General features: G+C 56.9%; 6 protein-coding genes across 6 annotated transcripts; 3 read left to right on the forward strand and 3 right to left on the reverse strand.

Moving 5' to 3' along the window:
* Positions 1-1,528: 1,528 nt before the first annotated feature.
* On the forward strand, positions 1,529-2,864 carry SLS55_003628 (uncharacterized protein; the record flags this gene model as incomplete). The annotated part of the gene is made up of 4 exons (XM_066775099.1): positions 1,529-1,615; positions 1,696-2,381; positions 2,446-2,621; positions 2,707-2,864. 4 exons carry the CDS (start codon positions 1,529-1,531, stop codon positions 2,862-2,864), a joined length of 1,107 nt encoding a protein of 368 aa, XP_066635218.1.
* Positions 2,865-4,923: 2,059 nt separating this feature from the next.
* RPA49 (DNA-directed RNA polymerase I subunit rpa49) lies at positions 4,924-6,413 on the reverse strand (the record flags this gene model as incomplete). Its single annotated transcript, XM_066775100.1, has 4 exons — positions 4,924-5,092; positions 5,144-5,266; positions 5,327-6,218; positions 6,272-6,413. The coding sequence occupies 4 exons, from the start codon at positions 6,411-6,413 to the stop codon at positions 4,924-4,926; spliced, it is 1,326 nt and encodes a 441-aa protein (XP_066635219.1).
* A 411-nt stretch (positions 6,414-6,824) lies between these two features.
* SLS55_003630 (uncharacterized protein) lies at positions 6,825-7,661 on the forward strand (the record flags this gene model as incomplete). The annotated part of the gene is made up of 2 exons (XM_066775101.1): positions 6,825-6,974; positions 7,029-7,661. 2 exons carry the CDS (start codon positions 6,825-6,827, stop codon positions 7,659-7,661), a joined length of 783 nt encoding a protein of 260 aa, XP_066635220.1.
* Positions 7,662-7,743: 82 nt separating this feature from the next.
* On the forward strand, positions 7,744-10,192 carry SLS55_003631 (uncharacterized protein; the record flags this gene model as incomplete). The annotated part of the gene is made up of 2 exons (XM_066775102.1): positions 7,744-7,750; positions 8,163-10,192. The coding sequence occupies 2 exons, from the start codon at positions 7,744-7,746 to the stop codon at positions 10,190-10,192; spliced, it is 2,037 nt and encodes a 678-aa protein (XP_066635221.1).
* A 481-nt stretch (positions 10,193-10,673) lies between these two features.
* On the reverse strand, positions 10,674-11,711 carry SLS55_003632 (uncharacterized protein; the record flags this gene model as incomplete). Its single annotated transcript, XM_066775103.1, has 1 exon — positions 10,674-11,711. The coding sequence occupies one exon, from the start codon at positions 11,709-11,711 to the stop codon at positions 10,674-10,676; it is 1,038 nt and encodes a 345-aa protein (XP_066635222.1).
* Positions 11,712-12,398: 687 nt separating this feature from the next.
* SLS55_003633 (uncharacterized protein) lies at positions 12,399-15,020 on the reverse strand (the record flags this gene model as incomplete). The annotated part of the gene is made up of 4 exons (XM_066775104.1): positions 12,399-12,592; positions 12,646-13,997; positions 14,056-14,370; positions 14,419-15,020. The coding sequence occupies 4 exons, from the start codon at positions 15,018-15,020 to the stop codon at positions 12,399-12,401; spliced, it is 2,463 nt and encodes an 820-aa protein (XP_066635223.1).
* Positions 15,021-15,837: the final 817 nt, after the last annotated feature.

The following is a 15,837-nucleotide window of genomic DNA, read 5'->3' on the forward strand; positions in this document are numbered from 1 at the left end:
CAGTACTTCCTACATCAGCATGACCAGATGGCGTCCTTCCGAGCCAAAAGGAGGCTTCTGATAGCTGCGTCTGGCGCCGGTCCAGGCTGTGGCTGCTCTTCAGCTACCACCCAAGGGTTCCGTCTTTAAGCAGCGATGTATTCCAGCAACCAGGTACAATGCTCAGCCCTTCAGCCTCCGGGTTGAGTGGGGAGGCGGCTGTACCAATTGACTCTCAAAGGTGGCGATCCAGGGCGGGTGGCATTGGGCCCTTCATACTCTATATGAAGACTCCGCTACTTCCTCGAGATGGTCCATGGCATCTCGCCACTTGAGGTAGGATGTGTCATTTGCGCCATCGTTTTGCCAGAGGCGGAAGCTGTCTGAAGCTGGGACAGAACCTACAGATGTTCAGAAACCGGTACCATTCTTGTTCTGGCGTGCACCATGCACCTCGCAGTCGTCGGTCTCTTCCAGAGTGTGCTCTGAACAGGACTGCAGCTTCCCGTGTATACGGCGGTGATGCGGAGTCAGGGTCTGAGGGTAGCACGCTCCACTGGTACACCCGGCAGCAGAGCGTGCACATTACACAGCTTGAGCAAACCCAAGGGCCGGCCCGTGACACAAGAGGTGGTGATAGGTGGAGGGGCATTTGCCCACTGCGGGACCTGCCGCTGAAGGAAGGATGCAGGTAAGAGACAATCGTGTGCTGCATCAAGCAAGTCCGGACGGAACTGGAGCGGGCCATGTAGCCGGCTGAGGCGGTGGAGTGACATGGGCGATGTTGTTGAGGTCAGGCGGAAAGAAGAGTCGGGGTTGTCGGATCAGGCAGGAGCGTCGGCTTGCCGCAATCGGAAAGTTGCCGCTTCCGCTCTCGCCATCCGCCCGTTCCTCTCCGCCTCCGCCTCCGCCTTCCCCTCCCCGCACATCCCTGTCGTCGAAATTTGCTGGCCTCGAGATAGCCGTTGTCATTGCTCAACGCGGGCTGAATCCAGTCGCCCCATCACACATCCCGTATACCGTTATCTCACTAGTCAGACGCGCCTCCTCCCAAGACGACGAACGCATCACCAAGACGCTTGTTGGACCCACATCCCATCCTCCCAGCACGCATTCAGCCACCCATAACCCCGCGCGTGGACGCAATGACCGTTCCATGCCGAGCCCAAGGAGAATGCCGTCATAGCGTTGCGCCCCGCAGTCTTCCCCAGATCGCCCAACCCCGCCATCTACTCTTTGGCTCCACTAAGCCTCGCCGCACGACCGGAGAAATCGATGCTCTGGGCTCTGCCGCTGGCAATGATCGGCACTACTGTTCGCTCACTCCTGCCATGCTTGCCCAGCTACAAGTATCATGTGCCTTCCTTGCTCTCCGGCGACATGCTCCAAATCTAGATCCTACCTTCCTGTTCTTCTCCGCACCTCTCCTGAGCATCTCGTGAGTTCTGCGGCGCAGTGACTGCTCGCTCATATAAAGCCCCCGTCCCGAGCACTGCGACTTCCTCCTGTGTTACATCCCACGCAATTGTAAAGTACAATCAATTTCAAAATGATGCGCGCTGCGAGATACTACGGCAAGGAGGACATCAGGATCGAGCAGATACCTGAGGCCTCCACCGGCCCCCATCAGATCAAGGTATACCTTCTCAATTCCCTCAAATGCTCTCCACATCTTCTCCACGCTCTTGTCCCAGCTCGCCACTAACCGGACCACAGATCGCACCCGCCTACGTCGGCATCTGCGGCACCGACCTGCACGAATACCTCGGAGGGCCGACCTTCGCCCCTGTCGAGCCGCACCCAGTGACCAAAGACACCATCCCCATCACATTCGGCCACGAGTTCTCAGGCGTAATTCGCGAGATTGGGGCCGCCGTGCCACAAGGCCGGTTCCACGTGGGGCAGAAGGTCGCGATTCAGCCCACCGTATATTGCGACGCCTGCGGTGCATGCCGCAACGGCGCCGAGAACGCGTGCTACAGCGGCGGCTTCATCGGTCTGTCCGGCGGAGGTGGCGGCCTCAGCGACGCCGTCGTCGTGCCCGAAGGCGCCGTCCTACCACTGCCCGACAACGTCCCACTCGACATCGGCGCCCTCGTCGAGCCGCTGAGCGTCGCCTGGCATGCAACCGAGGCGGCGAGAGGATCTTTGACCAAGGATAGCACCGTGTTGGTGCTCGGCGGCGGCCCGATCGGCCTGGCGGTCGTACAGTGTCTGGCGGCGAAGAGCGTGAAGAAGATTATTATGAGCGAGGTCGCCGCGCAGAGGCAGAAGTTCGCGAGGGAATTTGGGGCTCATCACGTCTTGGATCCGAAAACCTATGACCTGGCAGCCATGAGCAGACAGTTGAGTGGTGGGGATGGACCGGATGTGGTCTTTGACTGTGCCGGCGTCCCTGCAAGGTAAGTCCAGCATTTTTCTCTCACGGTTTCTCCGAAAGATTCCTCAAAAACTGACCTGGATCAGCCTCAATACTGCCTGTACGGCCGTGAAGGCTCGTGGAACTGTGGTAAATGTTGCGATCTGGGAGAAGGAGGTTCCATTCCAGCCCAACATGCTCACCTTCAAGGAAGCCAACTACACGGCTGTACTTGGATACCAGCGGAAGGACTTCGAGGCTGTGATTGAAAATCTGGCAAACGGTAAGAAGCGGACTACCACCCTCCATTGCCTCTCTTTCCTCCCCCATTTCCACATGGTTAATGGAGACTGACGAAATACTTGCAGGCCACTTGAAACCTCGCCGCATGATCACGGGGTGTATCCCGCTCGAAGACCTGATCGAGAAGGGCTTCATGCCGCTCATCCACGAGAAGGAAAGGAACGTCAAAATTCTGGTCGAGATCGCCCCGCAGTTGGAAAAGGTGGACTCGCTGACTGCTTGAATGGGGCCATCGGTGCCTTTTTTCCCCCTCCTGCGAGTTGAGATTCTGGGATATCCTCGGTGCATATTGGATTCTATTGGCGTATGGTCAATAATGCAAAACTTTCGTAAGAAGATACCTGAGATTCACCACTCATCTGGTTTAAATTCTGAGGGTATGTACCGCCTTGTGATCTTGTGCCTTGGGTGATAGCTTGTATTGGATAAAGCTACTTACTTATGCGCTCCCCCTTAAAAGGGAATCACTCCCGAAGTCACCATGTCGATTTCCACCACAGCACAACCTCCCAAACCCCTCTGACCCCTACCACTCGCCAACCCTCTTCCGTAGCCCCACTCCTTCCCAACCTTTAATGTATCCGTCCTCCCTTCCCGAAGCTCACACCCGCTCATCTGCCCTGACCATCCCAACTCCTAGCCACATCATCACTGTCATCATCATTCACCTGGCCCTCCTAATTCCCCGCCCTTTGCGATCCATGAACAAACCATAATCGGCTCCTTGCGTCCCGTCGACTCGTTCTCAACCAGGTCCGTCGAGTAGCTCCTGACGATCCTATGCCGCGTCGACGTGACTGTCAAGCGAGGAGGATGTTCCGTCGCCGCCGCTGTCAAGCAAGTATATCTACGAGACGAGAGACGCCCGCGTCACTTGGGCGCTCCTTTGCCGAGGCCGCCACGTTTCTTTTTTCTTTTTTCCCCTTAAATGGGGTGGAGAGGAAGATTGGGGGCAGACATCCCACGAGCACAAGCAACGGCGGCAAGGTGGGCGGGAACCTTCGGGGCCCATGGATCCGGGTGCTCCTGTGTGCTTTCGAACCGAGGGGGAGTGTTTTGGTGGGAAGGAGGTGAAGCCATCAAGCCGCTACCCATCATATGGCCTCGCCATGCCAGTTCAGTGTCGTCGATGATGTGCATGGATACGCGGCGCCTTTTCCTGGCATACAGGTGGGTCCATCGCGTTGCTGGGTCTTTGTGTGTCTTGAAATGCGCCTGCGAGAAATTAGCCTCTCCCTCTCTGTCTCTCTTTCACTTCTTGACGAGCTGGTAAGCTTGTGGCGTGACTGCTCTGTGAGGGAAGACGAGTAGCGAATGCATGGGCGGATGACGACCTACCACGCTTACTGTATCCAACGGCCTGCCGTAAACGTCTTCAGCCCCTCTTCCACAAATCGTATACCGTCGTCCGGTCGATGCTGATTTAGTCCTCCGAAATACGCGACACCAGGGTTTACTGCGAAGCCAGCGGAACCGTTTCTTCGGAACGGTGAATGTGTTCGAGCAGCTTTTTAAGGGTGTGAAAGTAGAGACGTCTGTGAAGCTAGTGAAAGCTCTGCTGGATCTGCCCTTGCGACGAGACGATAGACGTCGTGAAAGACTCTGACTCTCCGGTGAGGGCGGCGGTGTTGAGAGAGCAGGTAGGTGCAATGAAGACCGCGACATTCCTGTTTCACGCATGAGGGCCAGAGTAATGGCTTAGCTCGCTTTACTCTTTGATCGCAGCAAAGCTGGAACAGCAGGCTGCTGTGCACGCGACGGCCCGGGTGGTGGGAGTGACTTGACGGACTTTGTACTCAGCGATGGCGTAGAGCAGGATACCTCCGGGCGATGTGTGGCTTGTAATGGGAAATATACATGTGAGTGATGACGATGTTGTCGTAGGGGTGATGAGATAGGTGAGGACAATGTTTAGGCAAGCCGCCAGCCAGTGAATGGCGTGGCGATAGGTATCGATGGAGCCGCTGTGCGAGTGAGAGGAGCGCCAGAAGGGCCCGATGAAGTTGGTGTGAGATCACCACATGCAGTTGCCACATGCTCAGTCGGTGAACGGAAAGTGCGATGCACACCCAATATTTTTTAGACCATAACGCCAAGATTCGGGTATCCTAGAAATTGCCTTTTTCGGTAAAGTGCACTTTCTTCCCCGACGATGCTTATCCCTGTAGGACTGACCTTGCTCACTCTTTACAAACGCCATAAACCCCCCCACTCGCTCATGATTCTGGGTTGCAATCGCATACAGACAGATATGTTGTGCCGAGTCCGCGGCTAATGGGAAATTACCGCTTACGCATGGGGATATTCCTCTGCTTGGGGAAGTCCAGAGGAATCTTCAGCTTGGCCATCCTGTGGTTGACAGCCTCGGCCTTGGTGAGCTTCCCTGCCTCACGTTCCTTCTCCGTGGGGTTGACTATTTTGCAGCCAAGCTCATGGTAGTATTGACCAATCCTGCAGAGGATCAGTAAACGCCCGTATAATCCAAAGGGGTTTGATTCTTACTGTTTGTTGTCAAGCCTCAGGTCCTCACGTAAGTCAAATGTATCGACGGCAAAGTTATCGATGTAAAGAGAGAGTGCTGCGATGTGCGTGATCAGATAGTCAACGTGCCACTTCGTCAGTTCGCTGCAAGTTGCGGTTAGCATGCTTGATCTCGTGGCGGTCAATACTGGGTTGTTCACGTACTTTCCGTCAACAAATTTCCTCCGCACCCCATCTAGTAGCGCACCGCTTGTGTTGGTCCGCTTCTCCAGGTCCGCCCTCTGCGGAAGCTTCTTTGCGCCATTCCGTGCGGGCTTCAAAGCGGCCAGGAAGTCGATCAGAAGCAACATGTACTTCAACACCTTCAGCTTCTTGACGTTCTTCGACGATCCAACTGAAACCAGCCTTCTGGAAACAAACAAACTCTCGGTATTGATACTCTCGTTCTTTTCAACAGCCTCAAGCCAGCTCTTGACCTCGATCAGGCGCATGTTATCACCACCAATAAGCACGTCAGGCGGGTAGACTTCGGCCGGGGTAGTAGCCTCCAAGTTAGCCTTCGGGCGAGGTTTGTTCTCATCAACGGCTTGTTGCAAGGCTTCGCGGGTGGGCGCGTCGGCAGTGGCGTCGGCCACGGACTCCAGGACGGCCTTGGCGACGGCGTCGGTAACCTTGCCGTCGGCAGCACCAGCAGTCGGGTTGATTGCGTTCTCGGTGATGGAAGCCAGAGCCTTCTTGGCCTTCTTGGTACCGAACTCCTTGCCCAGCTCCTGGCGAAGGGCAAAGTTGGTCTGGCGCTCCTGGTCGGCGGCAGCCTCCCTCTGGGCGCGCATTTCCTCGGCCTCGCTTCTCAGAGTGCTCCGCAGCACCAGCTTGTGCGCCTCCATGACCTGGAGCGCGCCGGTGTCGGGGTCGTAAACGCCGACATAGTGCTTGAGCAGGCTCTCGGCGGTGCCATCGCGCTCCTGGCGGGCGGAAAAATCGAGCCTTGGGTGGTCCGAGGAGTGTAGGAGGAGCTCGTAGTGGTGCTTGTCGGTCTCCTTCTTGTAGGGCTTGAGAGCGAGATCGGAGGAAAAGGAGACACCGGGAGTGGCAGCTGTGGTGGGCGTCAGCTCGGCAGAGATGCGAGAGAGGCCTGAGGAGGCATACCAACAACGGGGCCGAGCTGGTCGTTGTCGTCGAGGAAGGCGAGCTTCACAGGGCGCGTGGGCTGGTCAATCTGTACCTTCTTGCTGGGACGGTCGTTCTTGTCGGCATTGCGCTTGCGCTTCTTCTCGCTAAGGTCGGGCATGGCTGGGGATGGCGGTGGTGTTGCTCGGGGCTTGCGGGCGGTAACTTTTTTTTGGCAGCCGGCGGGTTTTGGCGCCAAGAAACGGCGGGCACGGCCACAGCGCGTCACCGCCCGCGGCAGGAGCCGTTCCATTTGACGCATCGCGCAGTGACGCAACGCGCGCGCCATTCGCATTGGCGTGCGACTACAGATCTTGTTTGACTGCGCCTGATCACTTGCCACAGCCCACCCATCCATGTTAGTCGCTGGGCTGGTTCCAGCATATCAATCCGCGTCACTCCTTCCCGCCCCTCTGCCCCCGTCACTGCCACTAACCCATCCTTCGCCGCCTAATAATTTGCCTTTGTCTGCAGCTCATCATCCCCTGCTTCTCTCCTGCGCAGACTACATCCTCCAAGCACGAGCCGCGCCATGTCCGGGATCTTAAACACCATCCAAACCCTCGCCGGCACGGTGCAGGAAAAGGCGCAGAATGTGCTCGACAGCCTGTTCCCGCCCGAGAAGCGGGCCGAGATGTTCTCGAGGCTGCAAGCATTTGCCGTCAACAATCCCAAGCTTTCGGTACGTTTCCGGTTGATACAGCTCGAATTGCAGCGCTGATAAGCTCACGTAAAGGCGTTCCTCCTCACGAACTTCGCCTTGACCGGCCTGCCTCTCGTGATGTTTGCCGTCTTCACCCTCACCGTTTTCGTCTTCTCCCTGGTCGCCGCTCTTCTCGTGGCTGTCCTCGTCGCCCTTCTTGCTACGGCTTTCATGGTCGGCATCGCTCTCCTTGTGGTCCTGCCCACCATTTTCCTCACTACCATGGGCGCTTCATTCCTGTTCTTGTGGGGTCTTGGTGGCTACTACATCATGAAATGGTTCAACCAAGGAGGAGAGGGGCCGGCTGCAAAGGGTTCTGCCATCGGCGACAAGCTGAACAACCTGACCGGCGGCAGGCTTGATTTCCTGATGAACGACACCCGGAGCCAGGCCTACAAGAACGAGGCCAACAAGAAGGATGACGACAAGAGCGAGGGTGAAAAGAGCACGAACGGCTCGAACGAGGAGAAGCGCAAGCCCAGGAAGATCAACCAGGCTGCCGATGCCGGAAACGCAAAGGAGCAGGTTGGAAACGCGAAGGACCAGATCGAAAAGACTGCCAACGCCGACGGTGTCAAGAAGAGGGTCGGAAACACTACCGGTACCGCCACTAGTGCTGCCGGTGCTGCCAACGGTGCTGTTGGAGGTGCTACCGGCCTGACTTGAAGCGGCGGCGACTGATCCTTACGGCCGAACCCTATTTTGTCGTGTTGTTCATTCTATTATATCCCTTTTCTGCAAGGAATGCATGGCGGGTGCGTTGGGGGTTTGGATTTGTTAAGGTTAGCATGGTGCGATAAGATTGAGACTCAGACTGAGCCCACTCACTAGCGCTCTTCGGATATGTATGTTTATTTCGAGTAGCAACACGCTTAGCAATTTATAGTTTGAGATGTGGCGTAGCTCCCTGGATGATCGCCATCGGCCCGCATGTTTCGAGCCCCACGCTGTGGTTGCCTAGTTGACTCCAACTCCAGCCCTCACAACGTCCTAGCATTTCTCTTCACTAACATACATAGCTTCTCTGCTCTTCTGAAATGTTCGATGTATTGTTTAATTTCCATATCGGACCACATCTGCGCTACATGGCAATGCACGGGGTCGAGTACACCCCAATTCCACCAGGAGCCCGGCACTTTCGCATTTTAACCTTGCATCCATCTGCAGATACATCTGCCGTCATTGAGTGCTCCTTGGAAAAGGCCTCCCTCGATGATCCCCCCAACTACGAAGCTCTCTCTTACGTTTGGGGTGATCCAACGAAGACGCACTCAGTGGCCATCGATGGAAAGATCGTCCGAGTCACCAAGAATCTGGAGGTCGCCCTGCGCCACTTGCGACTACCGGATCGACCTCGCAACCTGTGGGTTGATGCTGTCTGCATCGACCAGCAGAACGTCGATGAGCGGGACAGCCAGGTCCTCCACATGCGAGAGATATACCAGCGCTGCTCTATCGACCTCCTTTGGCTTGGTGAGGACGCCTCCATCCTGGGAAAAGGCACCTCAGTCATGGACGGCATCGGCACCATCACTGAACTCGAGGAGAGCATCTCGGCAAGCTTTTCCCGTGGCAATAATTGGGACAAGGCTCCTGATGATCTTTTGGACGAACAGTTCGGTGACTGGACTGGCACTCTGAATCAATTATTCCGGGAGCCGCAAGTCTGGCAGCGGGTGTGGATCATGCAAGAGGTCTCGCTGGCGCCGCGCGTGGTGCTGGTTGCTGGCCGCGCGACGCTGCCTTGGGAGCGCATCGATGACTTCCTCGACGTAGACCGGCACATCGCCGCCTATGGTTTCCCGGACGCCTTCCACCAGCCCTTCGGCCACAGCTGGACTCTTAAGGGACACCTCAACTACTGTCTCGCTCGTGCTCAAATCCTCGCCCATCAACGCCGCATATGTGTCCAGCAACAACAGCAATCCGAAAAGGCACTCACTCCCTATAACTCCACGGCCACCTCCTCATCCTCTTCCCTCCACAACATCCTCGCCCGCTTCCGCTACTGCGACGCCACTGACCCCCGCGACCGCATCTTTGCCCTCCTCAACCTCTCCTCCAACCCGCTCTCCCTCACACCCACCTACCACGACCCTGTGGCGACCGTCTACACCAAAACCGCCGCCGCTCTCATTAACGCTGCCGGCAACCTCGACCTCCTCTGCCAGGGGCCCTGGATCCTCGGCACCCCGTCCCCAACTCGCAAACATCCGCCCCGCAACCCGGACCTCCCGTCGTGGGTGCCCGACTTCGCGAACCCGGGAGCGTTCCAGATCTTGTTCGCGCAACGGGGCATCTACAATGCCGCGGGCGAAGGACTCGCTCCCGCCGACGGGGAGATGGTGTCGTCGTCGTCGTCGTTGCCACTACCGGTTGAGCTGACGGCACGGGGGCGCGCGATCCAGCTGTACGGATGGGACGTGGGCAAGCTGGCCATCGTGAGACGGCTTTATCCGGCTGAAACTCCCTCGTGGGACCAGTGCGTGCGCGCGCTCGCGTGGATGCCGGATGAGGTCCTGGAGACGGGCATCGTGGCGGGGAATGGGTCGCTGGAAGCGTTCCTTAAGCGAGGGGAAGACGAAGACCCGCGTGCACTGGTGGAGGGGGGCGGGTCTGCAGTACATTTAAATGGGGGGAGAAAAGAACTGGGGCGGAAGTTGATGGGAGCGGAAGGCTCTTGGGGTACTTTTGAGGCATACTGGCGCACGCTGATGCTGGATTGCACAAGGTATCCGGTCAGGAGGCTGCGGGAAGAAGATGTGAGGGAGTTGCGGCCGAAATTCGCAACGTGGTTGATGGCTCCGGTAGGTGTGGAGCATAGTGAGGGGATACAGGTGGAGCTTGATCCTGAAGGAAGAGCGAAGAGGAGGCAGAAGAAGGATCTGGCCAAGGAAGCAAGGAAGACCGTCAGTCGGCATCTGATGCAAGTAGAAGACTGGGTCTTTGCGGTCCTGGAGAACGGTCAATACGCGATGGTGCCCCCTGAGGCGGAGAAGGGCGATCAGGTTGCGGTGTTGAAGGGAGCAAAGACTCCCGTTGTGCTGAGGCAGGTGAAGCGAGAACGTGAAAAGAAACAAGGTCCGTGGATGGAGGAGTGGAAATTCGTCGGTTCCTGTTATGTACACGGACTGATGGATGGAGAGGTTGTGACAAGGGAACTTAAATCGCAAGGGAGACAATTCTATCTTATTTAAAATATTATGTCAAAATGATCTGGAGATTTTGAAGTTCAGTCCCAGTTGATACCTCCAGAGCTGAAGCCTGCTCCGCTTGAGTGTACACCACCTTGAGTTACGAAGTGACAAAACCATTGATTTCGTGGCAGATTCTTGGGTTTTCCGTTTAAAAGCACGAGATGTAAGGTCAATATACTGAGTGGTATACATGTGAATAAGGTATATCTACGTAGCAAACTCTACACCCTAAATGCTTTTGCTTTGCATGAGTACGCCAAAACGCCTTTTGATGCTGTATTACAAGCCTGGAGTTCCAGGCTTGTCACTCCGCTACCACACCAATTCCGCTCCGTTTTAAGGGTGGGAGGGATTGGTGGGTTGGCAGTTTCGAACAGTCAGAACAGCCTTCTCCGCGAACAAGGTCAGCGGTGGAGCAGCAAAAGCGCTCCATGTGCAGTGTTCAGGGTGAAGTCAGGTTCTCTCTCCCTAAATGCCCACCTCATATCTTGCCCTCCTGCACCTTCCACAACGTCCGAATCACCTCATCTGCGCACCCTTCAATCCTTGCCCTCTCCTGCTGCGTCATCTTCCTCAACACATACTTTGCCACATCATTAGGTTCCCTGCTCTCGGGCCGCCCAATCCCTACACCAATCCTCACGTACGGCGCATTCGGAAACTGTGCCGCCAAGCTCTTCAACCCATTGTGGCCCCTCGCGCTCCCACCCCTCCTCACGGTAACCTTCCCCAGCGCCTTCTCCAACTCGTCATGCACAACCACCAACTCTCCATCCTTGTACTCCCTCTTCCACCTCCCCCACGCCTGCGCCAACGTCCTCCCGCTGACATTCATCAGCGTTGGGCTCTGCCACAGCGTCCACGCCTCCTCTCCCTCCATCGCCCCGCTCGAATTCTTTTTCCCTTCACCACCGCCGCCAAGTATCCCCGGCAACCACGAGAAATTCCTGTTGATGCCGGCTTCCACCTGCTTGCTGACCAGGCCGTTGGCGAAGGACCGGTCCTTCTGCCACGGCGGGAACTGGCGCAGGTCGCGCACCGCGTCCAGCACCGTGTGCCCCGCCGAGTGTAGCGTGTGCGCGTACGTCGGCGGCGGGTTGCCGATGGACGCGATGAAGAGCGGCACGATCTTGCCCGCCGCCTTCTTCGCGCCCGCCGTCTTGGGTGGTGGCATTGAGCGTGGTATTTGCGCGACGGTGGTGTCTGGGGCGGGCGAGGAGGAGCGGGTGGAGGAGGAGCAGCTTTCTTCGGTGCTGGAAGGTAATGCGTCGGCTTCCTCTGCGGGAATTTGGTTGTTGCGGCGATTCGCGCCCTTCTTGCGATCTCGTTTCCTCTGCGCTGGTGTTCTTTGGCGCGCCGGCTGAGGGCTGGGTTCGGGTGTGGTGGAGTCTGGTTGCGTTTGCGCCTCGGCTTCTTGGTTGTCGGCGGAGGGAACTTTTTGGTGTTGCGGCGCGTCGGTGTCGGCTTCGGGCACGGCGCTCGCGTCGATCACCTTTGTCATTTCCAACGATCCAGCCATGCTTGCCGGCTGGGTATGTACGCAAGAAAATTTAAAACCGGCAGGATAATGGTGATGGGGATTGAGCTTGCAGCTGGGACAACGCAGTTCCGCCCAGTTACTTATGTGAGCTGCCCTGAAACCCTGTCGCCGCAATTACCAAGCGGCGTCACCGAAGACGCACAGTCATAATCTGCACCGCCGGCCCTCACCGACGACTCAGCCACATCAGCACCGCCCGAATGATGATCAAAAAGCCCTTGCGCATAAGCTAAACGGATCTACAGAACACTACTCCAACGTCAAACCCAATAGAGGTATCGCATGCTCCCTTTCCAAAAGTACCCAGGGGTTATCCATAAGAGCCGCCCACTCCCGTTGCCGATAATAATGAAAACACCCTGCCCTGCCGTGGAACACCAGCCTGTATATCTACTCCCCACCCAAAGACAAGAAACCATTACTAAATTCACTAAATCCCAAATTCCAAAAAGCAAGAAAAGAAGCCAAAAAGCCAGGGCAAGAATAAATCAAAATGTCAACTCCCAAATGGGAGGGATCGCCACAGAGGACCCATGTACAAGATTAGGTATCAACAGAGTACTACCGTCCACAATGCAAGTCGTAAAGTCGGAGGCAGTCGTATACTCGTGGCTCGGCTTTTGGTGCCATGCGCGATGCAAGGGGCGCAGGACGTACAGGTCGGCGTCAGTTGACATTCATGCCGCCGTGCGTGTAGCTGTTGTTCGCGTCTGCACCGATGTAGCCTTTCGACGTGCCGAGATTGTCATCCATCAACGACATGCCGATGCCGCTGTCGTCGAGGTCTTGGCTCTCAAAGTCCATGCCGAATGACTGATATTTGTTTTGGTGGAAGGACTCTTGGCCGTTTCGAGCATTCACTGCGGCGGGCCCTGTCAGCTAAGTCCGCGGACTGGCGATGGCTATAACATACTGTCATTACCGGAATCGTCCTTGCCCTGAGTACTCATAAAGCTCGTATCCACCGAAAAGTCTGCTGTGAGACTGAACCGACTTTCGTCCTGGCTAGTGCCGCGGACTGCCCCTCCATTCTCTGTCCTGTTTTCCAACGATGCCTCCATCGGTGATAACTGAGAAGACGGGCGTTTGCGCTCGGGCGCCTGATGCGCCAGGAATCCACCCAGTGATGCAAGCCACAAGCTCAGCTCGTCAACGAAAACCTTGGTAATCCACCATGGAGAAAAGCTAGCACCATTCTCCACCGTAATCTCGCGGCAGGCCGCAGTGCCGACAGCACTGATGCAGTGGAGGAGAGTTCGAGCATCGGCATTAGGAAAGCGGGTGCCCAGGCTAGAGAGGAAATTGGCCAGCCGATCGATGACCGTCTCATTCGTGATAGGGGAGTCTCCGTGCTGCCTAGCCGCCTGGAGCGCTGCCTCCTGGTAATGTGTGCCGTTTTCCAACCAAACAGGCGTCGAAAGGGGCAACAACAGGCTCCGGACATCCTGGGTGAGGATTTTGTACGTCTCCTCGTAGCCGCAGTTAGGTAGCTCACTCTCCATAACTCGCTTCGGGTTGACGTAAGTGACCCAATCCATCCACATCTGGTTCCGATTTTGGTCGATCATCAGCAGCGCGGCAGCAGCGTGTGCTGCCTGGTTTGCGCGAAGCATTCGGTGGAGCAACTGGGCAAAGAGAGTAGCCGGCTCTAATCTTGCCTCGAGGACGTGGAGCGGATGTCCCTGGAAAGTCTTGCTGATGTGCTTATGCAACTCCCGCGAAATGTTGTTCAAGAAATTCAGGACCACCGGTGGCGTTACTTGCAGTGTAAGTCTCGAGACGAAACGAATCATCTTTTGGTACATCAACCAATCACACTCCCTGATCCAGGTAGCCATGGTAGGATGCGCCAACAGCTTCTGAACTGGCACAGTGAGTGTGCCGTGGAACGAGGTAAACAGACGGAAGAATTGCTTTTCCTTGCAGAAGCGAATGCAGTCTACAAGAGAGGTGCAGTGAGTTCGATATAGAGCTGTTAATGCATTCGCGGCATCGATATCTGTCTTCGGCGGTACGTAATCGTGGATATTAGGGAGTTCGATTGAGTCATTCTCCTGGAAATCGTCCTGATGCGGCGGGGGGAATTTGAGGTGCTGCGTGTACGTGGATGAAGTTTGTCTCGCAGTGCCATAACCGGGAACATAGGGCTCAGCAAAGGCGCGGCCAAACGACGGTCTCCCTGTCTCCGTGGATCTCTGCTGCGATTCGACAGGTTGCTCCTGAGCGGGGAATACGGCGGTGTCTGCTGGTAGCCTTGGCATGTTACTGCGTTAATGGTCAGCACTAGTTTTCACGAAGTCAGGGGCGGTTGACTACTACTCACTTGAAGTCAATGGCAAGGTGGGTAGAGCCTTGGCGAGTGTGGCCAAAGTCCTGGCTTTGAGCACTACCGGCGCGCTCGATTTCGTGGCCATCGACTGGATCGTCCACAAGAGCCAAGTCAACATAATGGTACTTAGACTCCCCGCGGACTCCCAAGCGCCGTGTGGCAATACCCGGGAAGATGACCCTCACAAGCTTTCCAAAGGAGGCAGGATTGAGCGGTTGCACGCGCTCCGTTGCGCAGCGGTCTGCATATTGCGAATAGACACGATTCCGAGGCACTGAAGTCTTCGCGTGCTTGCATGTTTGTCTCAGCCTGCAGATTGTTAGCATACCGTGTGTAACGCTTGAATAGTCGTCTCACCATAACATTGCGAACAACTGTTTTGATTTCTCGGCGCGAGACGTGCGCTCGGTGCGTAATACTTCGTCGGCCACTTCCTTTAATGATCTACCGTCGGCACGAGTGAGCATCTCACGCAGCTCTTTGTCGTTGGTGGCGCTGGCAGAGACGCCCTTTTTCTTCTTGTCATCGGTCTCGGCGCCGCTGGCAGCAGCAACCGGGTTGCCGTTGGCGTAGTCGGAAGTTTGCTGCTGCAGGTGCATGTACGGATTCGGCGGCTGATGGGAGTACTCTTGGGAGTGTTGAGGGATCATCTGGGGAGCGGCATGTTGCTGGTACTGCAGCATCATCATGTTGTCCTGGTGGCCAAGGGAATGGGCAGCCTGCAGCAGGCTCTGGTCGACGGGAGCATACTGCATGTGCGATTGCGCCTGGTGCCCCATGTGTTGTTGCTGGGGCTGGGTAAGACCGTGTTGTGGATAAGGCTGCTGGAAGTCGTTGCTATGCTGATCCTGGGTGGTCTGCGATTGCAGGCTGGTGGTCGAAGCACGGCTGAGGGGGCGCTGGCTCGCTTTAGTACTGACGGAGGTGGTGGAGCGCGAGCGCCGGCCCTGGTTGGGCATGGTGGGCATTTGCGGGTGGGATTGGGCCTGTGTTGGTGCTTGGAGGTCAGCGGTTGTTTGTGCGGGTTGCCTTGGCTGTTTACAGCAGCGCCTCGGGCCCGCGGATCCACAAAAATAGCGGTAAGAAGAACTGACCATAGCTGGGCTTCGTGCAGATCAAGGCCTGGCCGCTCTCAGAGCAAATGGCGCTGCAATGGCGTCGATCGGGGGTTTGCCGGCCACGGGAGATTCCCAAGACACCGCAGTGCGTGCGACTCGGGCAAAGCCGCGGCAACGGCAGCAGGGCTCGGGCGCTGCAGCAGGCGGGCGCAGCGGTCAGGCGGGGCGGTGCAGATGGTCGCAGCAGCTCGTGGAAGGCGGGGGCTCCTGCAGCGGGAGGTGCGAGAGTTTGGCGACGGGCCGGGGCGGAGAGGGTGAGGATGTTGTGGCTGCAGCTGAGGATAAACAAACCTTCGTTTTCCGTTGCTAGAGCCCGACGGCCGCACGCCTGCCACAGTCCGACTCCGTCACGTGCGGGGCTTGTTTACGCCGGCGAGTGAGGTGCGGCCCAGGCCGGATCATGGATCGCCCTGCAGGACAGGGCGGCAGCAGGCGCGCACTGCTAGGCGGGCTCCGTGGAGTGCAGCGTGCTGGCGCTTGCTGGGCGCTTGCTGGCCGTGGGCGCAGGCAGGGCGTAGGCGTTCGATGATGCGGGCGGCCAGGCCTGTCGTCATCGGACCCTCGATTCCGCCGACACAAAGCAAACTCACGCGCTCTCGTCCACCTGTTCTCATCCACCAGCTTCATCTGCAACCTCGCATCTGCACTCATATTCCTC

The sequence above is a fragment of the Diplodia seriata genome, assembly GCF_021436955.1.
Source record: "Diplodia seriata strain FDS-637 chromosome Unknown scaffold_3, whole genome shotgun sequence".
Lineage (NCBI taxonomy): Eukaryota > Fungi > Ascomycota > Dothideomycetes > Botryosphaeriales > Botryosphaeriaceae > Diplodia > Diplodia seriata.